General features: G+C 39.4%; 2 protein-coding genes across 3 annotated transcripts; both read right to left on the minus strand.

The window, feature by feature from the left end:
• Positions 1-489: 489 nt before the first annotated feature.
• On the minus strand, positions 490-12,542 carry ltn1 (listerin E3 ubiquitin protein ligase 1). Its single transcript, XM_068332040.1, has 32 exons — positions 12,405-12,542; positions 12,003-12,209; positions 11,557-11,655; positions 11,191-11,421; positions 11,048-11,100; positions 10,760-10,940; positions 10,060-10,233; positions 9,639-9,829; positions 9,144-9,291; positions 8,812-9,069; positions 8,344-8,655; positions 7,848-8,063; positions 7,712-7,753; positions 7,411-7,600; positions 7,057-7,296; positions 6,824-6,965; positions 6,579-6,729; positions 6,203-6,413; positions 5,940-6,096; positions 5,619-5,729; positions 5,406-5,533; positions 5,176-5,311; positions 4,950-5,094; positions 4,504-4,717; positions 4,139-4,376; positions 3,962-4,039; positions 3,654-3,840; positions 3,397-3,562; positions 3,083-3,303; positions 2,740-2,934; positions 2,396-2,563; positions 490-2,041 (listed from the first exon to the last, which is right to left on the minus strand). Exons 1-32 carry the CDS (start codon positions 12,444-12,446, stop codon positions 1,979-1,981), a joined length of 5,295 nt encoding a protein of 1,764 aa, XP_068188141.1. The 5' UTR covers positions 12,447-12,542; the 3' UTR covers positions 490-1,978.
• A 1,045-nt stretch (positions 12,543-13,587) lies between these two features.
• tmem135 (transmembrane protein 135) lies at positions 13,588-20,397 on the minus strand. 2 transcript variants are annotated; one of them, XM_068331122.1, is made up of 15 exons: positions 20,245-20,397; positions 19,689-19,816; positions 19,237-19,329; positions 19,027-19,060; positions 18,853-18,918; positions 17,810-17,856; positions 17,635-17,676; positions 17,367-17,546; positions 17,215-17,284; positions 16,957-17,124; positions 16,571-16,634; positions 16,380-16,456; positions 16,138-16,236; positions 15,612-15,679; positions 13,588-15,535 (listed from the first exon to the last, which is right to left on the minus strand). In XM_068331122.1, exons 1-15 carry the CDS (start codon positions 20,380-20,382, stop codon positions 15,400-15,402), a joined length of 1,410 nt encoding a protein of 469 aa, XP_068187223.1. In that variant the 5' UTR covers positions 20,383-20,397; the 3' UTR covers positions 13,588-15,399. The 2 variants fall into 2 exon arrangements, with proteins under 2 accessions (XP_068187223.1, XP_068187224.1); XM_068331123.1 differs by lacking the exon at positions 19,237-19,329.
• Between the last annotated feature and the right edge of the window lie 4,796 nt (positions 20,398-25,193).

A 25,193-nucleotide genomic window follows, 5' to 3' on the forward strand; every position in this document is an offset into this window, starting at 1 on the left:
AATACATTTCAGTAATTAAAGATAGCAAATTAATTATCCCTATGGGAGCCCTTTCTAACCCCCTTTTATAATCATCCTTTTTTTTTTCTATTTGTGTGAAAACTAAATGAGACAGAAAATTTAACAATAAAATCCTGACATAATGGATAATTTGACCTCCCCAGATAGCCTACATCAGTAATGTCTTTTCATTCACGTTACTGTGCAGATCATCTCAAATAGGAGCGTTGTTCCCAGCAGCTGCGTCTTGGGCTCATGCTGCCATCTCCTGGTGTGGATCCACACACTCTGTGTAAGACCATACTGTGGTTCATCACATCTGCACCACTGCTTAATCAAGCAGATAATTACCAATAAGATTTGATGCTGTCCGAGTGTGTGCATGTGTGTCTCAAAACTCCTGAGAGGGGATTTGAACATAAATATTTATTCCTGGCAAACAGATCAATGGCTATTAAAAAAGGTCAAGGGCAAATGATGATGGATGCAGGCTGTATGTATTGATCAGATCTGACTGCAATAATGAATTACAAATGCGCACTTGCCTCCACGCACGCATAAACCACGGATCAAATGATAAGGATTAATTCATTGATCACGCTTAATCTGTCATAATTAATTCCATAGGAACAATTGTGATGAGCACACTCCTCCATTAAACAGATAAATTATTCAACATGAGGAGGAGGTGGACCCAAGATAAATGAGCGTGGGAGAGTGGACCAGCAGTCACAGGCTGAGGATAGTTATAATCTTTTCTTAGCAACTAGCACACTTAAGCTTACAGTAATACTTATGTAGAAATATAAGGGAACTGTGATTGGAGGCTCAGCAAACATTCAGTGAAGCTCATTAACTTATCTAAGACAAAGTGATGACGTCCTAAAGGCTGCATTTGATAATCTGTTATATAACTTCACAGAGCATTTTTGTTCTTCTTTAGCACAGCGCTGGATTCATTTGTGATTTTAACATCTTCATACAAGCCGAATAATGAGGCAGATGTAAAAAAAATAAAATAAAAATTGAGTGCGGTAGTACATCCTCACATTAATACAAAATTTAAATATGCATGAACAGTCTTTGTGCCAGATGTTGTAGTTGTTTTAATATTTCTGCATTTGTATTGCGGTGCATTTGGACAAGGTATTCAGTGTGCTTCATTCTGCACTCTGGCTGGTGGGAACCAGAACATTACTGTAAAGATAGCAGATTAGCTTTTGCCTTTTGTTGCCATGCAGTGTTTTTACATATCAGTGTTTATCAGTGCCATAATGAGACAACCATGGTTCTACACCCACCTATAAAGTTTCAGTATTAGTTGCCCTAGTGATTACATAAGTACAGATAAATGCTCAAAATTGATTTGACACCATGAAAAGCACATAAGTTTGAGGACACAGTCCAATGATGCATCATCTTTTCTGTATTGAACTTGGCTGTATATTTGACACGAGATTGTGTGTTTTAAACTCTGAATTAAAAGGACCACATGCATTAGTTTATACTGTACATTAATTTACATGCTTTTATGCAGGCACAGAGGAAGACATGTCAGCTTTAATGACTTAAGAGCACCGGCATTTAAAAATTAAAAAGACAAAGTAATGTAAAGCATGTCATGAATCAGACATAATCTCTCCACCCCTAAATATTAGGAAATAGGAAATTGTAATATAATAATTTTTACTCACTTTCACAGGTGCATATTTTAAATATCTGGACAGCTTTGTTTTGACTTCATTGTCATTTAGATTTTTCAATACATTTTTAACTCTCAAAAGAAAAAAAGTCCACCAAAAAAATAAAAATACAATTATCAATAGACATTCATCAATAGGAAAGAACTGATGTTGCACATTGTGATCAACAATGCTGAATTCTGTTTGATTTGAAGAAGGCATCTGAGAAAGTATTTGATCCCCTAATTTGATCAAGTAAATTCTACCCGTCAGCCTTTTGAGCCACAGTCTGAGAGTTAGAAGAAGGATTCTCTGCAGAGCGGACAGGTGGACTTGTTGCTGGAAGTGAACCACCTGTACTGTAGAAGTAAGAGAAAAAGTACAGCAGTATAAATATAGAGCAATGGAACAACTTCAAAAAGTAAAGCTCACTTTAAACTATACTATTTTCATGCATTAACAGCATGAAACACTAATGGTGACACAACCAATGCTGGGTCGTGGATTTATGAATTATGGCTTCAATTAGGCCACAGTAAAAACCCGAATGAAACATCATTGTACCAATTACTCAAGCTCCAGTTTGCTGCCGGGGCAGCCGTTCTCAGTCGGATCAAAAGAAAGCTAAAAAGGTTATCAACGGAAATCGTTTTTTGACACCCACAGACGAGGCTTAGAGTTCCCACTAACTGGTGTTACATGATTCCACTCACCAAACACGCTGAGTGGAATTTTTTCTTGCAGGTCCGGCAACCCTTCTTGGGCAGGGAATAGTTGGAGCCGTGGATTACAGAGTAGCAGATCATGCAGTCCTCTATGCCTTCAAAACGCTTGTCCACGTTGTTCTTCCACAGGGCCAGGCCCTCCATTATACTACCATTCTGAACACAAGCACACAACATGACATTCTGGTTAGTCTCACTCTCTTTTTTCTTTGTGAACCATGTCTGGGTGATCCATTTGGTCTATACTGTAATTCCATCATGACTAAAAGATATCGATCGAGATTAAAGCTTTGAAACACTGGCCTCCCGGGTTGGTATCCTAGAGTTCCTACCTGATGTGTGAGGTACGTGCTGAGCTGCAACATCCAGTTCCTCCACTGCTGCACAGCAACACCCACACGCCTCCCACTCTCCACAGCGATAGAGCCCAAGGGATAGTTCTGCGGTAGCTGAATCACCAACTCGATAAAGATGTCATCCACAGAGTAGGTAGCAATTACCTCTCGCGCTGCTGACCGGGCCTTCACCTGGAGTAACGCGATAAAACAACTAAATATGCTGACTGCCATCGGCGATCTTTCATTTAATCATACATGTGCTTTACAATCTCCTTTTTGGTTGTTATATATGTGACGCCGTTGTAGAATCATTCATTGAGAGTATCGGCTAACTCACGGTCATATTCTCGAACAACTGAGTGCTTGAGTGGACAGAGGAGATCTCCTGCGCAGACAGAACAGGACTGATGTATTTCGTGGTGAACTTCTCCACAGCTGAGCTCACTCTCTTCTCCTGGCTGTTCCACCACAGCCTCACCATGGCAGGCAGGTCCTGCACGGTGCTGTAGTACACGCTGCAGGCCAGGTGATGGAGCTCATACTCAATGCCCTCATGCTCTACAGGGATGAAACCCAGAAGGGGACATCTAAGCTTATTTACACTTCACAGGCTGCGTTAAGAAGTCGTGTAGGCCTGTTGGTGCTACTTACTGTCAACAGCCAAAGACAAGCTCTCTGTGAAGAAGGTTTTGGTCTCCTTCATCTCCGATCCCTGGCCTGGGTAGATGGGGTTCTCAGGCATCAGTTTGAAGAGGTGACGGAGGAGGTTATTAAGAGAGCAGCTTTTCTTCAAGTACTGGGCATAGTGGGCTCGCAGCTGTACATAAATGAGGAGGAGATTCAGACATGTGACACTGCTTATCACCATATAGACAAGTTGTTCTCAATGATGCGTGGCAGGCACTCACGTGGGAAGGGGAGGACTTGAAGAAAGTGAGGAGCAGTTTCCATGCCAGTAAATAACCCAGGATGCAGGAGTACTCCATACTGAGAGGCTGAACCACTGCAAACTCTCCTACTTGAACACCTGCCAGGACGCTATCACACAGCTCCTCACAGGTTGACAGGATGGTCATTAGAGACGCTGGAGGAGAGCTGGAAACAAATATAAATGATCTCTAAGAATCATTTGAAGATACCCAGACATACCAATCAGGGCAAGATTTTTTTTGTCTGTTTTAGTTAGAGTTCATGTCCCCACACTCCCACAACTTACAGACATGGCTCATCGCCATCATCGTCAGACTTGCTATTGTCTCCTTCTCCATCACACTCAGGCAGCTGAGGCATGACCCTGCGTTGACAAAACAAATATATTAATTTGAGGTGATTGTGCCCAATCTCCTGTTGGGTCTTTAAAATAAGTTACAGACGCTGCCGAGCAAACTCTTACTTTTCTAAGAAGTGGTAAACGGCGATCTGCAGAGGCCTGGCCTTAAACAGCAGCAGAGGACAGAAGGTGTTGAGGAGCGTCTGGAGCGGCTCAGGCAGGTTTGTGTTTTGGTCCGCTATGAATCGTGGTGGCAGTGAGTTTTCTTTCAACTGGTTTGCAGGAACATATGTCAAAGCTACGCCAACCGACTTAAGGACCGCCGAAGGGAAAGCAGGGTCATCCGGGTCAGGAAAGGCATCTGTATTTCGGTAACACAGAGAAATAATGGTTGTAAGTTACAAAAGCAGTCACATCCAGCACTTGTGCAGTGTGTAAACAAAAAAAAAAACACTTGTATTTTTATCTCAGCACACACACACACACACCTGTGATGGTGATAGGTAGAGGCAACATCAGGCTGTAGATTCCTTCTACAAAGAAGTCTCTCCATTCACCGGGCAAGGCTGGCGGCATCTTCTCCAGATTTTCAGGCAAAGACGATTCAAAGAAGTGGTTCAACTTCACAATCAATGCAGTGTCCTCGCACACAAACAGCTGCACCCATGGGTTCCATAAACTGCTCACATTATCGCAGGCAGCCTGTGAACAAACACATGGGAATCATCTTTTAAGTTAAACATGCTGGGGTGGGTTTTTTTTGAGCAGAGGGACAATTCATGATATCAGAGTTCAAGAGTCCATGTCCCTTGAGAGGAAGCATCCATTGTGCTTCCTCTCTTGGAAACTACTGTACATCTCTAACAGATATAGGAGGCATGATCCTGGCTTTTAATCGCAGAGTCATAAAACAACACAAGTAACTCGATCTCACCTCCAACCATGACAACATAGAGCAGAGCAAGAAGTCCCACTGACTGCTACCGAGAACCGTTGGACAGTGAGCCACCAGCCAGGACAGGAAACGCATCATCTCCACAGTATGGATCAGCTGATCTGTAGTTGCTTTAGAGAAGTCGCTGAAATATAAAGATAAATAAATACATTTCAGTGACAACATAAAAAAATTCAGTAACTAGATGATTTTGTGATTACATTACCAGCCAAAAAGGAACCAGTCCTCCTTGCTGTTCCTCCATTCCATTACAGTAGCCAGGACAGCCTGAAGAATCTCCTCATCCACCGGGGTATTTGATCTGAGACAGCAGAGCAGTCCAGCCAGGCACCCAAACACTTCTGTGAAATACAGCCCAGAGTTTGTTTGGTTCAACATAAAATGTCCAAATATATATTTTAGAATGGCTATTAGTGTTTGTGTGTATTTTCTTGCCATCTTTGTCTTGCCCGTTAAGTATTCCAGATGTAGTTTGCGCCACGAGGGTGTCTCTGTCTTTGCTGGTCATGCTGGGGCAGAGCGCCTGCAGCGTACTCAGTTTACTTCGAGACAATGGGAAGAAACTGACAAAACACACATCTTTCAGTAAGTTATACATGGTAGCAAAAGTGCACACTTGATTTCTAAAAGTATAACCAAATGTCTAACCTGTCCGTACTGCAGTAAAGCTTCCTCACTGCTGTACAAGACACTGCTAAGTTGTTGGTGTGGATACAGTTTTCTAGCGTCACTGACCATAGACCTCCATCCATCAGTGATCTACAGAGCAAGAAAGGAACACCTATTAGATGTTGTTTGAAAAAAAAACCAAAAAAACACTGGCGTTGACTTTGAAGTGGGCGGGTTTTACTGTCTAATAATGAAGAGACAAATTAAAAGCAGCCATGTCTCCCAGTACAAGGAAGACTGGATGCTGCTTATGTAAGAAATCCTTTAATGATTTGCCTGAAACCAACTTGTTCAGGTCACCTTGAGTAGAGCGTCTTCAGCAGATCTTTCATTGGAACCAGGCTCTGGAGTCCTTCTAACAGCCCCCAGTCGCTCAGTAGGCTGCGATAGGCAGCCACTACAGAAGGGCTGTACTCCATCTCCTTACACCACTGCAGTGCAAACAACAGCTCTGAAACTACAAAAAGAGAGCAGACATTTATGAAACACACTAAAGAGCATTATGCAGTGACACGAAAACAAGTAGAAAAAAACAAAGTTACATAAAAATGTTTTGTGCGTACCTGTAGTTTTCAGGTTTAGCTTGTGAGACAAACATTCTGCGTCCTTTTCTTCAAAAGGTGAGGGTGCCACAAGATGCATCATCTTCCCCAAGAGGGCACAGGCACAAAGGTGGGCAGGCAGCTTGCTTGACAACCTAAACTTCCACATATCAATGGAAGGATTTTCACAAAATCCACGATGGCGACTGGATAGTAATGGGGTTTTGACCCACTGCAAATAAAAGGAAAAAAAGGAGAAATGTTAAAGCGTCAATGTCATGCTTTTAGGTTCTGAAAAAGGCAAAATCCTTTTGCAGCATTTTTCTCAGCATTGTAGTTTAATAGTGTTTGAATTAGTTATTTGGTTTGAGTAATTTTAATAGAGAGAATGTCTCACCTGAGGAGGTAAGGCTTGCCTGATTTGTGTCCATTCTGTCTCACTGGGCATCAACTGGATGAAGAACTGGACGAGCAAACGGGAGTTTGCACTGCAGACTGAGACGATGGTCTCCACTATGGTCTGAACAGCCAAAACTAGAACCTTTAAACTAAAATATAACACGAAGAAGCACATCTTAAGATGTGGTTGCAGTTAGAAAGCTGGATGAAGAATAATCACTTGTCAGAGGAAGGTTTTCTTACCTTTTAATGTCCTGTAAGACAGACAGTAGTTGTTTTTTTGACCACGCAGCTGCAGAATGAAGGAATCCACCTTCGTTGATCTCATAATCAGAGTGGTGGACCAAACTCTGGACACCAGCAACACACACTTTCCTTAGTTTACCTAAAAATGAGTCTTATGTCAACATAAAGCAATCATTGAGCTGCTCTGACAAATACATACAGTATGTTTGTTGACAGCGCAGTTACTTTACCAGACAGGAGGTTGTTTGTTTGGTCATGGGCCATGAGCTGGAAAACAGTGAACAGGAGTTCCTCAGCAGAGAGGAGCAGAAGGCAGTCTTGTACAGAGGAGAAGAATGTGGAGGCCACATCACAAATGAAGGAGATGAGTGGCTCTATGTTGCCTGCTTCCGACAGACATTTGGTCTCAGAAAGAGTGGTGTGGAGCTTCTCTAAGATCTTTTCCATATAGACAGGTCCAATCAGAGGTTCTGCGCATGAAAAAAAAATCAAAAAGAAGATGAAAAGGATATATTACTAACCATAAAACGTACTTTTCTTGACAAAAGAAAAGTACATTTTCATTGGTGTGTTTCTGTGCTCACCATGGTTGTGATGCTGAGAGAGGACCAGGCTGATAAGTGTCCAACCATGTTTGCTTGTAGGAGACACAGAACTAGAAGGGAGACATCCCATCTCACACAGCTCCTCAGTCAATGCCAGGAGTTGCTCTCCCAGAACAGAACCTTTCAGCCAATCACCGCAGATCCTCAGGAAATCAGGACCTGCACACGCCTGAAAAGATCCAGAGAGCAGCAGCACATTGACAACATCGTAAATGCAATTATATAGGTAGATAAAACAATGTAAAAAACAGAGTAAACCGTTAAATAGAATAACACATACCCGCTGTACAATTTGCAGGATAACCCCACAGTGTAAATCCATCTAGAAAAAACGAATGAAGCACATGAAGGTCAGCATAAACACAACAAATGAGCATTGAAGTGACATCAGATCATGTTACAAAATCTTGTGTTACCGTGGCGATGTGATTGAGGATGCGTGTGGTCTCCTGCCCGCTGCAGCAACAGAGCGAACTGAAAACCATTTCCACAAGATGCTCAGTGTCGCTGCGCCTTTTTTCCGCCAACCACACCACCACCTGCTCCAGCAGGAACCGCACCGCTGGGTTCTTCATTATCACTTCACTCTGCTGCTCGTCATCCTTTACTTTAGTATCCCATTCAACCAATGTCTAAAAACACAATGTAGGAAGAGTTACATTCAGTCACATCAAGGAATTGTGAGAGATGCTATAAATCTGAGACCTGAAATTCACTCTGAAAGGGTCCCGCTTTTGTGTGCGAAAAGTTTTTAGACTAAATTTCTCCCTTTCGACTGTGCATACTGTCACAGAGAAGACAAATCATGTATTCTTTAAATCCTCCAAACTTACTGAGTAGAACCTCCTTGAAAACACAAAAACAACCCGTAATGAAATACCCTTTAACCACGAATCATCAAATATGACTTACTGTGAAGACCTTGGGTGTGTGGAACGACTGCAGGAGAAGGGAGAGGAAAACAAGATGTTTCTCAGACTTCGTCTCATTCACATGCACCATGCACAGCTGGGCCAGCTGGCACACAACATCCTCAAAATGCTGGGTCTGTGGGGATCCAGATGCCTCCTCAGTCAGGAGCTCCGGAACAGTCTGCACAGGCTTCTCGACAGCATTACCCTCAACTCCAGTTTTCTCATTGTCCTCTGGCTTAGAGAAACAAATCTTGACAGATTTCTTCTTCAGGGTGTGCTTTCTTTTTGCTTTCTTGGGGTAGCGCATCACCTGGAGAAAAACAAGCAAATAAAAACAAATACATGGAGACATCTGGTGATTCACCAGCCTGAATTTTAATTCTTTTTAACACGCTGATCTGCTGTATCCTTGGTGTCAACATTGACATTTCAGAGGGGATTGTGTCTGAACCAAAACGAATCTCACCTGCAACAAGGTGGCTATGCCTTCCAAAGCCTGTGCATCTGCTTCCTCACTGTCAACATAACGCACAAACATAACACCAAGTTCCTCCCAGAAAGCTGCTAGAAGGCCTTGAAAGATGTCCTTGCTGTCATTCGTTTCAGCGTCACCGTATAAACCTGCCTTCTTCTCCCAGGACACAAGCATGTCGGTGACCAGAGGGAAAAGAGGACCGTTCTGTAAGGAGGAATTACTGATGGCCTTTTCCAGGAGAGGTAGGAGCTATAAGACAACAAACAAAATTCTGTAAAAAAGGTAGGGACTCAAAACATTTAAGCTTTCAGAAAAAGCCCCACCTGCTGTGAAATAAGCATGTTCCGTATCTGTTTGTGATCCTCCTCCTGCTGAATATGGCACATTATGCAGTATCTCAAGCACTCAACAACTGAAGTCACTATAACTGCACTTTCTGACAGACTTGTTGCTGCACGCTCGCTGGAGAGACTGACACAAAAACACATTAGATGACACATTGAGACAACAAAACAAAACCTTCATGCAAAACCACGTCAAATAATCATGTTGCAGCTCATCTGTTGTGAAACACTTCTATCTTTTACTGTGCATTCCAGTTTCATTACAACCAGAATATAACCATTTTATCTGGCCTGACCCATTTGATACAAACCATTCTCATTCATTAATCCTTGTTTTCATGTGCATTTTACTAAAAATTTTTGATCCTGACTGCATCTTGTTTTGTGCTTCATTAAATGTTACAGCATAGTTAGACTTTATCAAATTATCATTCAGCCCAAGCATGGATACACTCAGACACACAAACAAATCACCCTTGTACAAACGAAGTGAAGAAGATGGTGTAGAACTCCAAAGTTGGCTCAGTAACCTCTTGGGGCAGTTTGCTGAGAAGCGGCATCAAACTGGGGTGGAGGGCTTTAGCCATGCCTTTACCACCCTCCTTCAAAAGACCCCAAAGTTTTGGTAAGAATCCTTTCTTAGCATTCACATGTGCCCAGCAGCCCTGAAATAGCAACAGGAAAAAAAAGAATTAGATCTAGTTTTACTATAAACCAGCAAGACAAAAACATGGTTTATCAAGAATAGAATCTACATATTTATGACTCAACCAGTACTCGCAGATACAATTCTATCTTGCACTACTTATTAAATCTACTATAATAACACAGACATCTGAAGAGATAATACCATAAATACTGTATTTGTGTTGTCTTCCTGTAAATACAAGCTTACCGGGATTGTTGACACAACGTGGAGGACCGCTTCCCACACAGCAGGCAGCACGGCGGGATCCGTGTCATCAGCACTGAGGAGAACGGCTGGACAGAGTCGGGCTGCTTCAGCCTCAACCAGACTGGGAGTGAACTCACACAGAGCACACACCATCTCAAAAAACGCACCTCGCACCTGAGGTGTAATACAGGAAAAAACTTCTTCATAACAGATAAACAGATTATTGAATACAGATTAAAAAGGGAAAACGTCAACAGATGTCAGCCACAGTTACACACTTTATTCTAAGCAAAAACAGCACAGGACTCCAGCAGGACAAGGGGAGGTGAGCGCTGCTATAAAAAGATATCAACCTAATCTGTACGTGCAGCTAGATTGGAAGCTTCTACCCATAATGCTTCTTTTACATATGAATGTAATACGATATAAATGACCACAGCGCCTCAACCAACAAATGTAACAAAAAATATTTAATCAAGCTTCACTGCACCAGATTATATGCAAAAATATATTCAAATGAAGTAGTATTCACTCAGGATTTAGTAACAAATAAATAATAACCAAGTGGACAAATAGTGCTTCCTTTTAGGTGAAGGAAACTGCAACATGTCCATAAACCATGTAAACCAGTTCAAGAAGCACACGCGTGCCCGTGCTAATGACTGTCGCAGGAAGAGCTAGCTGTAATCTGTGAAAATACCTGTGGTGTTTTGTGTCTGCTGTATTTCCAGAACTTCCCAGAGTTGACAAGATGTGCGAGTCTTTGCTCCAGGGCCGTTCTGTCAATCTGGAGCAGGAGGGACAGCAGTCTCTTCACCCCCAGCAGTGAGCTGGTCAGCATGCGCACATATTTGGATTCTCTCTCCTCTTCTGTCACACTTCTGGAGAACAGATAGAACAAGTGGCTTTGACAAAATACATTATCACTGTGTCTACACAGTGAGAGGTATGGACACAGTCGTTATGATGAGCTTAGCTTCTAACTTACTGTGGATCACTCAGTGTGTCAGCAGTTTCCTTTAACAAAATATCTTGTAGTACCTGTAACACAAAAATTGGAAGTTATACTTTCAACTCATTCAATTTCCTCTTAATTGTCTTTCTTTAACTAATGATATCACAACTACTCACGTTAAGGATCTCATCTTTGCAGAAGCTGACAGCCTCAGGCTGTTTGGTGGCTGAGAAGGCAGCCCTGAAGGCCTGACATGCTGCAGAGGCTGAAGGGGTGTACGTGTCACACTGGGACAGAATCCAGTGGCCCATCAGGCTCTTTAGAAAGGGGGCCAAGCTGCGACCCACCTTCAGCACCAACTGCTCGAAGGCTTGCTGGGTTGCCTCCCTGATGCGGCGATCATGGTCCTGATAGGCATAAAAATGAAGATAAAATTCTCTTGATGTGGCCACACTTCAAATCTTTGCACGTACACATCTTAACATTCTGGTAATCTGCATTTTTTTAACAAAATTGTACTCATTGGTGAGTGACCAGCTCACCACTGATATCTTGCAGTAAATCCTGGGCCAGTAAGGCAGGACCCCTTTAACCTCTTCAGCATCCCGCTCCTGGCACATGGACCCAAAATCCTGCACAGCCTGAGAACAAAACGTAGCGTCAAGACACATAACTGAACCACTGAGAAGGTTTCAACAGACAAAATAGAAGAAAACAGTGTTTTAGATAATAGTCCACAATTTCTTTGTCAGGGATTTTTTTTTGACGTTTGACATTGTGGATCTTTCTTTAAAAAATGTGTTTTCAGAAACAAGACCTCATAAGCTTGATGAAACAAGGTAACAACGATTAATCTGTAACTCTAACAGATGTCGACCCAATTGTAAAATAAACAAAGGGGCTTCCTCAAATGTGTCCCAACAAATGAGTGGTGCGTTTTTAATGCCTTGAGCATGGAAAATAAGTTTAAGATGGGGCTTAAACTCACCTTCAGTCTGGTGACAACATCCCTCTTGGACAGTTTCCTGAGCACCAGGCGGAAATCAGCATCTACCAGGTTATCGATCTCCTCCACGCCGTGGACAGCCGGGACGTAGCTCTGCTCGAAATTGACCGAAGTGTCGAAGCCCACAAACCCAGGAATAACACCCCCGTCCCGGGTCAGTGTCTCAGCAGCTCGGCCGCTACTGGACGGCTGGTAGACGAAGAAATTGAGTGATTTTTTAAATAAAATAACCATATTAGGCAGACGAAATTATAATTATTGTAATAGTAATGACAGTAATTGAGACATGGCTGTGAGAAAACACACGAAGCACAACATTAGCTTACCCTGCTATCACTCCGACCTACACACTGTAACGTAATTCTAATAAACATTGGTACTTACCCGAACATTTCCTTTAGTTCGCTGTTTATTCTTGCCCCCCATGGATACGCATTAATCTTTAAATTATAATATCCCTTCAATTGCTACTATAAAGTATTTTTCTTTCATCATACGGACCCAAACTACTGTACTCGGTGCTTAACGTCGACTCCTACTATGTTGACGGCAAAACGAACCTGATTGGCTACCGGCAGTTCGCTAGGGCGGATACGTTCGGCCAAAAGAGAGAATGATTGGTTAGAGTTAGTTAAAATATTAAGAGTAAGTCAATGAAAGACAGTAGGGCGGGTTATAATCTCGTCATAGTAGAACTCGTGTAGTCGTGTAATGTCAAGTTTGTGTTGTGTAGAACAAACACATTTCCGTCCACATCTTTCGTTATAAGCGTCATCCTCACGGATTTGAATATTGAACGTGATTGAGAATGTACAACTAGAGGTTATTGCCTTTATAAACCGCCATAATAAGTATGGTGATTATCTTATGTACAGTTTCTACAACGTTTTCAACACAACTTCCTGTATTTTGTCCATATTTAACGGGAACAGACGATCAAAGATCATTTTGTTGCTCACACGCTTCACGCATGTTGAAGATCAACCCAGTCAGCCACGACTCTTCTCTAGAGCTTTTCGTCAACAAATGAAACATCTTATGCACCAAAATTCAATACTGGATGACAACTCCTTGATAGCATTTCAGTTTGTTTAGAATTGTAGTGAGACGTTTCCATATCCACTTTTACTTTGAAGGAGCAAACAAAACCGGAAGTATAACGCGTGTAATATATGCACATGGCACAGTTACACAAAGTCTCATGAGGTTTGTCTTCTTCTGCTGCTCTTTTGGAGTAAACTGAAAGCATTGTGAACTGTTCACTGCCCTCCATTAACATTCAAGAGCAACAGTCCAGTAAATACTGGAAATGTTGTGATATAAAGGTGGGCTTCATTTTGGCCTAAAAGTAACGGACAACTATCGCTGTCTTACATTTGTCAATACATATTTATCCATCAAATATATTGTACAAAAGTGGAAATACTGGTTTAATGAAGCTACAAGAGGAGGTCATGTGTCTTGAACTTTGTAGTAAAAATTATCATCAGCTCATTCAGGAGTCATCTCAGCACAATAGAAATTTTATGAAAATCCATCTATTTCAAAAGCATAATTAGATAATTCTGCAGACATTCTAATCTTTCAGCAAACAAAATATCACAAAGGCAGATTGAGCTGTGTGTATTTTATTCGCAAACTGAATCCTGTTAGATCGAGGCAAGCAATGTGACACAAACTTATTCAGTAAACAGTGTTCCAATCAATGTGCAAAAGGGTTCACCTTGCAACCAACAGTAAGTACTGATTAAAATGCAAGAGCAAACACCGCTTCTGAAGCTCATCTGAGACAGTCATATTTAATCTGAACTGTCTGGCCTCTGGGGAATGAATCTTAATGGGTGCACAAGGCTGACTGCAGTAGTTCCTTGAAGAATTTTATATAAGCAACATTCTCTAGTTCAGAACTTTGACTTTCAGAATGATTACTTGGGTCAGTAGATAATGTCTCCCTTGCCATTTGATCCTGTATATTGTATTAGAGGATTGTTTAAAAAAAAACAACTTTCATATAATGCATTTGTAAAGTCAGAGACATTTTCTGTTGTAACCTTTTTTGACATTCAGGTCCTCCATTAGATACAAAGAACATATGCAACTAACTAAAAACCAGAGGTAGAAGAGACTTCAGGTATTGGCGTGTAATATATGACTACATTTTTCTCATAAAACATTCAGTTTAATACACTTAAAGAACACCAATCTGTTAAGTTTAGGTATGGCAGGAATATGATCACTAACAATCTGAAAATTGTGAAAGAATATTTTAAAGATATCCAGTCTTGTAAATGGATTAGGTTTTTGTTCACCCAATAACTTTGCTTTGTGTGCAATTCAACATTTGAAATCTCAAAACAGCTTACTAGCCAGCAATTTTTTTTATTTGCCATCATGTGGCAGAAATATTTTTTTATTAGATTTTAAATAATAGTCCCGTAAATTTATTTGCTACTAAAATAATTTGTCTGAATTTCAACATCTTCCCAAACACTCAAACGTACCGCTGTCCTTTTAATTAACATTACAAGTGGTCAGCTACATTACTCTTTTTTTTTTTTTTTTGCAAAGTGTAAATTATAGATGGTATAAATGTGGATGTACCCTCTGGGTCTGACATGAAATAAACCTTCTTCATTGCCAGCAGCAAGTTTTTCCCCCCCGATGTTTAGAAAAGTCTGAGAAAATTACTCTAAATTCTTTGTCAAGTTTCCTAATAGGTTTATGCTCTCATTGCCCAGTAATAAATCATATTTATTATGGCTTACATGTATTTATAAAATTATGGTCCCATTAAAGTAAAACTGACAATTGATGCCAAGATCACATTAAGGCTACATGATAAAAAAACAAAAAAAGGAATAAAATATTTGGTAAGGAGACATGATTATATATTACTTGTGTCAATAAACTGGGAGTTTAACAACTTATTAACAAGTATCACTGCATTTGCTCCAAAAAGACTGAATGAACTGACATGAAAAATGAGCTTTTCTTTCTGACAGGAAAGATCAAGCTACAGTGAGATAATCTGAGTGTAGTCAGGACAAACCAACAGGTAACTTGAAAAATGATTAAAAATAAAAATGATAACAGGAGCTCTGTTCAGTGAAATTTGAGCAAAAGAGTGAAAAAAAATAGCAATTTATTTTACCTGTTAACCTTTTCCCATAAGCATTAGTTAATGAGCTTATTTGACACTCATAACACCCTTCTCTGGATCTTTGCTTTTACACCCTCCAAAACATATTCCATCTCATAACATGACATTACCACTTCTGAGCTGATGCAAATCTTTGAAAAGTTACTTGGAAGCAACAGCGAAAACTGTCCATTTCCTGCTGATGTAACCTTAATACCCCTCAGAGAGTCAAATCCCAAGTCATCCGAGGTGGAAATCGGCTCCTGGTGGAAGCATCGTGGTAAAACGAGGGTCCAGTTTAGGCACAAAGCCTTTAAAGTCCCTGGACGCGTTGGTCCCGAACACATCTAGCACATGTCTGTTCATCAGAGCAAACCTTGAAGAGGAGACACAAAATGATCTCTGTCCAAATACACAATCAACAGATAAGCATGACAACCGTATCTTCATACCTGCCCTTTGTTAAACGCAGTAGGAACTTCCAGTATGCAGGCCTGAGGTTCTGCACTTCCATCACAGCCTGTTTAAAAGAAAGGCATCATAAATTTGATTTTTTTCTTTAGAAATGTGTACTAAGCTTCATTCAGTTCAGTTTGATTAATTATAACCCTTTATAAAGGGGTAAAAGTGCAACAAAAGGTGTGGTGACAGACAACAAGTCACGACAGCAGTAATAGCACTACAGGAGGTATTATAATAATAAGTGACATGAAGACGGTATTAGATGTAGAACTAAAAAATGTCAAAGACAGAGCCCCATTACAAAACAAACTCAGTTCTGATATGGATGGATCAGAACCTCTAGTAAATCAAGGTGAGCAAAGTGACCAAAACAATATCCGAGTAATCAAATGTGAATAAAATACTAAAAAACCGATGGAATAAACCAATTATGAGATGCACACCTCCACAAAAGTTAGCTGAATTGGAGTTTTGATCGTCAGTGTAGCCTTCCTATTATCTGTGTGTGTTACTCACAGCTTGGAAACAGATAGCAGTGGAGATGGCGTATAAAAATGTGTCAGCTTGAGGAAAATAGGGGAACCGTCCGGCCTCGATGCCCTTGAAGTACATGGTCTAAAGACAGACAGATTGCACGTGCTGTTAATGATAACCAGTCTACTTTAAAAAAAAAAAAAAACATTAGTCATCACGTTACTCTTAGTTGATATTGACCAGTAAATTAAAATACTCTTTTCACACTAAGTTTTGCCTTTTACCTCCACCAGCTTTGTGAAGAGATACATGGATATTGTCGTGCTTTTGTAGAAGAACATGGAAGTGCCAGCCAGGAAGCCTTAAGACAGCAATGAAAGGAACAAAACAGCCATCAAACAGGGTAAATTAGAGTCAACAAGAAACCATTGCTCTACATGGATTTTATCTGACAGTTTATATGATCTTGTCTTACCTGCAATAAGTGCATGGAGTTCATCATCAACGTTACACAGCCAGCGCAACAAACAGCTTGTTCCCTGAGTGAAAGGAGAAACACTTGTAAACTAAACAAGACTCACACCAGGAGAAAGAAGACAAGTGAAGTGCTAGTGAACACGAAAAAATGTCAGAAGAGGAAATCAGAGGCGACGTATCAAACGCATCTTTAAGGAGATGGAAAATAGAGCTATACACTACAGACTTATTGTTTTTATAGTCCATGAATGTATGTATTTACTTACTTTAAGGCAATTATTTATCATTATTTTTGCTGATCTAAAAGCAAGAATGAGTATCAGAAACAATAATTATACAGCAACACACATTTTGAATGGCAAAAACAGAAAATCTTAAACATACCTTGTAGATACTGACGAAGGACCCTAGGAAGGCTCCGAGCTGGAAATTCTCTTTGTTGTAGAAGAGGGAAGGGAGCCGTGAAGGTTTAGAGAACATCTGTCGAAATGCTGAGGGCACTTTAAGACAACACTGAATCAGGTAGCCGATGCTGAACATCCTGACAAAACCCTAAACAAAACACAAAAAAAGATAACTATGAAATATTGCATCATTCTTATTAAATAGTATAAAATTTGAGCATAAGCGCTTAGGCCTCACTTTAATGCTGTAGGAAATGCAGTTGTCTTGGTAATGTCTACAACATCTGTGTCTTGGACCCTTTTTGCATCTGAATAACAAAAATAGAAGAAGTCAACACAAGGCACTCTGTGCAAACAACACGGTTGTGTTTAAAGAGAGTATCAACTCACAATGATTCAAGCAATTCCCTGATGTAGGCTAACAGAGTCTTCCTCCAGGAGCCGGGCCTTTGCGCTGACATCCGTGACTCCTCTGTCTCTTTCAAAGCTACTGTCCTCTCATGAGACCTTGTGCAGCTAGGTTCCTCCATGAGAGCCTGAGAGGGAATCTCTTCCTTCCCAATGATGAACCTGAAACAAAGAACGCACACACCATCTGTGAGCTTTAGTTATTTAAATCGAAAGTCTAAAAGTCTCAGTGGGAGCAGGGACAACTTACTTTAATGCGGAAAATGCAAAGCCTTTGAGACCATCCTTACTCCTGCAGCATGAAACATTACATTTCCATCAAACTTGAATTATTTCACTTATTAATTTTAAGTATAACATCATTCAGAATAACCAGCTGACAAACACTTCAAATTTGACTTTAGGAATCTGCTTATGCTCCTGACCTGAAGAAGAACATGTACAGTGATGCGGTGAAGCAGAACAGGAGAACCTAATAGGAAAGAGAGATACAAGAGATACTTGTGGTGGGGATTCAAAATGTAAATTCTAATTAAAAGCAGATGGGTTCCAGATGGGTGACAGAAGGTAAATCTTCTTCCCATCTAGAAAGACAATGTGTGCATTCAGGCAGAGCAGCAAAAAATTCATGGATTACTTCATCTCCAAATACCCTGAAAAGATTGGTCAAGATCTAAGGTTTAGTATTGTAGTCCAGGTTCATAAGGTGAAACTGCCTGTCAAAAAGCAGCTCTCTTGATAAACCCTGAAGTCCATCACAGTAAAAATAAAAAAAATTATTTAATTTAGGAGTCTTTCAGAGGACTACAGGTGTTGGTTTCGCTTCTATGATCTATGAATGTTTATAACTGTGGAGTTATTGTGAGGATGAAACAGTTTACATTTCTTACAGCTGAGTCACTGATTGTTTGACGACACTGTTAAAGGAAACTCTCATTTGTGAGTAAAATACACTTTGTGTTTATGAAGACAAACAAAAATGACATAGCAAGTTTGATCTGTGTCACTTAAGACATTTAACTTCTGGGAACCAGTGCATTGGATTGAAATTTGAGTTCACGTCTATAAATAAATGCAATCCTTCATTTGGGTGGAGGGGTTGGTGAAAATGCAGACACATTACACTTATTCCAATAGCGCTTGCTGTGTGTAAGTGCTTGACACCAAGACTACCGATAGTTCATTTCCACAGAGTTATTTCTCAATTATCAATAATCTTTGGTCTCTTTTTCACCGCAACTTATAATTTATTTCACTCCTCATAAATTAGTGGCGCATTCAAATACAGACTTAGACCTTAATTACTGTGACAACAATATATGGCTTGTTGAGTATTTGGGTCAGCTGTGGTAATAACAGACAGCCAAATGAGACCAAAGAGGCCCAGAGGATAGACGGGGCCTTCGGAAATCAAGTACTCCTTCTTTAGGGTTCCATTATTCACCTTTATCTCATCCTTTCATCCTACCTCGCCATGTTCGATGGGTGTGATGATGCCTCGTGTTACTGCCATGCGGAACAAAGTCTCAGTGGCCTGACAACAAGATTAGAGTGTTATATTTTTAAGTAATAGATGGATAAACAATTACATATACAGCATTACACATAAAAATATAATTTTAATGAAAAGACCAGCTCTTACGAGATTTGCCATGTATATTGTCAACAGTCCTCTCCTGGTGGGGAAAAAAATGGATACATAAATCCCCAATAAGCATGATGGATTTTTTAAAAATACATACTCAATTTTATAAAATAAAAAAAAAGTAAAGTAACTTCATTGTGAAGCAAAATTTTTTCACAACTTATGAAAAAAGTGAAACAGAGTGAAATAAAGAGACAGGAAGCTCACCTGCTCTTACGTTCCACAAGGATGGCGATATAAGAAGCAGGTAATGCCGAGCCAAACCCAGCAGACCAGGAGTGGAATCCTCCCAAAAGTTTCCTATAATTAAAGTTGGTTTTTTTTCACCGTTTGGTGTTTTTACATTCCTGGGCAATCCTTTGTAAATTTACACTTTATTGTAAAACAACCTTTGGAACTCCACTATCAAAAAGTATGTTGGCCTCTGTTTTAACATCATGTGATTTGCTGTGTGCTGTTATGACAATTGCCATTCGGAGAATGGAACTTATTAGACTGCAGTAGTCATCAGAGGTAGCTTTTTGTGTTCGAGGTCGTAAAAATAATGTGAGCTATTACTGTATACCTTAGTTTCCAACTTTACTTTGCAGCCCTAGATAATCTCCAAATCATACTGTCAGCTGAGTTGTGTCATTTACATCTGTGAGAACCCAACTAACCTGAGAAGGCAGAAGAAAACAATATACAGTCCTCCATTGGCAGTGAGGAAGGAGGTAGACCACAGGATCTCAGGGAGGAGCTTTTTTAAATAGTACTCTTTCTTTCTTCTTCTTAAGACAGCTGCAATCTGCAAAACATAGAAACTGACTGTCAGTAATTTGCTGGTGATTTTCTTATTCCGTTTTACCAGAAACCATTAAAGTCATATAGCTAACACTGTACAAAAAAACATGTTTTAACACACACCCTGTCGGGAGATAGACAACTGGTTGAACGAGTCTCATACAAGCATGCAAGTTTGAGTAACTTGCCACGAGGTGTTTTCAGCTAACTGTGAGGCTGGTTGGGTCTGTCATGTGTTTTCAAAGGTAAAGGTAAAACATGCTACCGTGCTTGCCTCTCACACACGTTCTTGAACTTAACGCCAGCTACTTAATGTTTACTGCAGTCGTTATTCTTTTTCAGTGGAAGTAGTTAGCATTATCTGGGCAGCTAGCTAACTTTAGCTTCAGAGTCAGCAAGTCAAAACAATGGAGATCAAAACACAAAACTTACCAGATAAAGAGGGACATATATTTTAAAGGAGACCTCCAGAGCTCCCTTGGTTATGTCCACCGCAGACTGAACACACGACGGGTTCCACGTATGACCGATCTCATAGCAGTTGTGTGTTATTTTACTCAGAGCAGCCATGTCTGAATCTCCACCAACAGCAGGGAGACGGGAACGCGACGTCGTGCGCGTTCACTGGAGAAGAGCTGGGCGCGTTCCCGACACTGTCATGCACCGGGTGTTCCGCTAATAAACAAATAAATAAGGCTACATTTAAAGGCACAGCAAAATTCTAAATATGAATAAACATTTCCGTTTAGCACAAGAAAACGTTGCCATGTGAATATTAACGTGATTACACAACAAAAACTGAAGTGCCTCCACAAAAATGTTTCAAAAGTTTTAAATTACATAAAAACTTGATATTTCTTTACTTAGGTCTGCTAATACAAAGTAATGCGACTAATTGTCATGACCTGAAAACGCGCTCCTATCACAAGGATGATATGATAATCAATAGCAGCATTTCAGTTAGTCACAAAAATATTTTTCTATTATTAAAAATGGCCGTAATTTCAAAACTAATAATTTTCCCTTTTCCCTTAAGCAGTCATATCTGCTTTTAAAAAAATGAATGAAATGGAGTTGAATGACTGCATTTCATTCAGCTGCATTTCATTCATTTTTCAATGTAATAACATGGCAGATCAATGTTATTACAATTCTGTGTTCCCATGCTATGCTTAGTACATACTAACCTCCAATAAATATGTATTTTAATCTCTAAAATTCAAATTGAGGCCATTGATTTAATTAAAATGTCAAAGAAAATTAAAGCTGCTGCTGTCGTCTGAAGTATTTTATGTACTATGAGATGCTCTAATTCAGAAAGAACTAGGGCCTCAAAAAATTGACCAGTGTAAGTTATAAATAGTCAACATGAAAGATAATAAAACAGTTCTTCAGTCTTAAATACATGGTCTTCCCATTAAATTACAGATACAAACACAACTTAAATGTTTCTGGTTAGGCAATTTATTATAAGTAACACACAAAACACATCACCATATCATATCGTACTATTAACTGATATTTTCTACATTATGATGTCGGGAATTAATTTCCTTAAAAATAATGTTAAATACTGTGTGTAATTCCAGCTTATTCAGCACTACCATCATAAACTATTTTTTAAGAATAATGGATTGGCCCCTCACTCTGAACTTAATTGTAATTCAGTTAATTTGGTTTTGCATGATTAAACAATAAAAAGCACAAAGAAGCATACTTAAAAACTGCTAACCATATATAGATAAGGCAACTATTTTTTGCAACCACTTCTTTTGTCCTAAAATCAACATTTAATTTACAGATAATCAGTTTCCTTGACCTGTCAAGTAGCATGTGCTGCAAGGGTGGGTTAAAAGCAGGGCAACATTTCAGATTGCAGTAGAGTACTACTGTACTTTCAGTCCGAACACAAGATAGCTGGTTGCACACCTAGTTCAAGACAGCCCTCCAGGGATGTCCACTGATGAGCAACTGAAGCCTTCTGACCTTGGTAAAAAAATTTCAAGAGGCCATGTCTTATCATGTCCTGTAATTTGTGCTTGATTCAGTTCAATTTGAAAGTAGATTTAGCTCATTTTGGACATAGACCGAAAGTCAGTCATTTATTGTTTGGCTGAATCAGTGGACTACATCTTCATTTGGTTTTTCTTACACTGCTCTACTTCTTCAAAAGTCACAACCAATCCACTGTAATCATCCACTGCGTTGATGATTCCCCTTCATGTTCACATGAAATATTTCCACTTTCATGTGAACATTTTTGTTCACATGAAAGTGTGAACATTCATGTGAACAAAAATGTTCACATGAAAGTGTGAGCATTTTTGTGCCCTAATACACCATGGGCAGAGGGGAATGGGTCTACATCACTTCAAAACAGATCTTTGTGCAAGATGCTACCAGGATCATTGACCATATCGACCTCCAAATAGTTCAGAACAATGACATCAAATGTAGCCTCCAAATGAATGGAAAATATAAGACATATATTCTGAATGCATTCATACCCAATATCAATCATAAAATGGGTTTGTCATGTAGCAATATAGTAATTTCACATTTCTATATTTTCTCCACAGTTGTTAAAGGAAGGCAAATGCAATTTTGTGGGCATTTTTATGAAACATTGTAGTAGACTGAATATAAAAATTAATGCTGAAAGAGCTGCTTTATATGAGTGATTGCCCTTGATATGAATTTTGAAAACACAATTTTGTGTTAACTTCTGCTGCTTCCATGCTAAAAAACTACAACATTAAGTAAATTACATTTGTCATTATTGTTTAAATCCATTTATAAATGTGGTGTCTTCTTAGATTCCTAAAAACAAGCATAATGTGGTGCAGACAATGATGACTATATCTCTTTGTTCAGTTTAGTTAGGTTTGTGTTCCCAATTTGACAAATAAACTATCCTTACTTTTGAAGTTTGCCACTGGATGCATGTTCCATTTTGCATGTTTCTTCCTGAAAAATAGCAGTATTGTGTATGTATCTAATATGCATGAAATGTCTTTTGGAAAGGTAGCATGCCTCATAGCTAAGAAACCATATTATCACAGGAAAGTGAACCCAGGCGTTAACATTTACTAGTTAGCTACACTTGTTATGATTTCAAAGATAAATAAACCTTTAGTTCTTTACTTTGAATCTTTGGCTATAGTTCAAAGAGTTAGCTGATGTTCCATGTGCTAACATCAACTATCAAGCAGTCAGTGACCCTTAATATGAGTTATAGAAAAAAATCTAATTAGGCTGCAAATTCTAATCGTTGAGTGGGAGCACAGCAGATATGAAAACAGATAGACAGAAATGAAGTGGATAATTTAAATGAATATTACAGAATGAGCCTCTAAAGTATCCAACATTTTGTCAAAGAAAAAACCTGTGCTAATGAATATTTTAAAAATGACATGTACGGTACTACAAGAAAGGCTGTGGGAGGGCGGTACACCAATAAGTGGGGAATAAGCTGTCAGTGATGCAATTGGACAAGCCCTTCCTGTCCTGCTTGGTTTACTGGCAGACCACAGTTTTCTTCCAGCAATCAATTTTAGATTCTGATTCTGATTCTGATTCTGATTCTGATTCTGATTCTGATTCTGATTCTGATTCTGATTCTGATACTGACGGAAAAGACTCTGAAATCTGTTATGTTGGCCTGACATGCTAAGTGTGTTAAACAGGAAAAACACCTCACTTAATGTTTAGACCATAGATAAGAGGAGATAAGATTATCTGGAGCTTCAGCTGTCTGACATCCAATAAAATCTGATGTTGTAATGAAGTCACATTGACGCAATTGTGACAAAGAAGAGAAAAACTCTACTTGTGTATACTATGTCAATTATATGTGCAAAGTTTTTCTTTAGTTAAGTTTATTAATATGTTAAAACATAACCAGTGTCATGTGTCCCGTTAAACAGGAATTTATCATTTTGTCAGTTTTGAATTTACATGCTAACATGAGACCCTATTTTACAAATTGTAAGTCACCAGCATCACATCAGGATTAATTTATTGCAGACCTGAAGTTGAATAAATGTAACATGATCAGTTAACCAATGTAGAAACGGAATAGCACGGCCAAAACTGCAATCAACAACACCAATCCAACATGATTTTCTTTGTCTGAAATAAAGAGCTTAAAAGTTCTCACAAAGTTCCACTAGTGGTTATGGGTCTTGTGTATGGGTGTGGTAAATAGGCCACTTCTGTGGTGTGTGCACTTTCCTTCATACGTGTGTGTTTAGCTTCACAACAATGGGAGAGAATAACAAGTCGAAGAATTTGCCTCACCTTTCATTCTAGTCTTTACGCCAGTCGGAAGGTTTCAGTCAAATGTTGCTAATAGTTTGCCACAGCATACTTGGGCTATTAATCACAAGCTAGGTGTTTTAAGACATGGCAAAAGTTCAATTTATACTGGCAGCAATCTCTAACTGAAAACAGAACATGAGTCAAGGTAGATGGCCCAGTTTGGACACTCCAGGTTAAGATTATATACTGTACATATTAAGAAGGATTGTGTAGTTGCAGAAATGCTAAACACATTGCTAGGCTAGGTTAAAACTTTGTTCACATGACAATAACCTATTGGTTGTACAGGACTTCTCAATAATTGATTGGTTGATCTCTGCAGTTGTACTGCTTAGAGTTGGGCTGCAGATGTCAGCCTCATCCGTGATGTACAGGATGACTTATAGCTTCGTACGAACACCAAACAGATTTGGATTCTGGGTTTTAAACAGTTGAGGTGTGTGAAGAGTATTTCAGAAGTGGTCAATGTTATTGCTTTTTTTTCAGTAGAAATAATATTTTATGGATAATCCCTGTATTTTGCTTTATCAATCAATTATAAATTGTAATGACACCTTTCCTGTCATTCTCTTGTAGCTGCTTCATAGTTAAATAGGATAAATTGTACCCAGAACTGTAAAATATCTGAAGCACAATCCATTTGATAACTTGATCTACTTGAACATTTGATCTACTTCTTCAGATGCTTGGGCTTTGACAGAGTTGTTCACTTGTCACTGGAGCCTCTGGATTGGCCTTACTATAAATATTGACAGATTAAAAAAAAATATTCCAGAAATCACGCTTGAGCAGTGGCGTGCGGTCATCATAAAAGAAAAAAATGTAAAATGTAAAAAATAAATATTTATCCAGTGATGTGTAATAGATATTTTACATTTAACGTCACCAATTGTACATTATTTTTACTCAAAATGGCTGAATTTTCACATTTACCTCTGAAATACTGAGAAGAGACCTCAGAGAGGCACCAGCCAGCCGAGCACCACCATGAATTGTGCAATGGCTCGACTAGCTGTGCTGGTATGTTATACAGTGAGACCGTAATGCTGTCTCTCTATACG

The sequence above is a fragment of the Antennarius striatus genome, chromosome 13 (assembly GCF_040054535.1).
Source record: "Antennarius striatus isolate MH-2024 chromosome 13, ASM4005453v1, whole genome shotgun sequence".
In the NCBI taxonomy this organism is placed as follows: Eukaryota; Metazoa; Chordata; class Actinopteri; order Lophiiformes; family Antennariidae; genus Antennarius; species Antennarius striatus.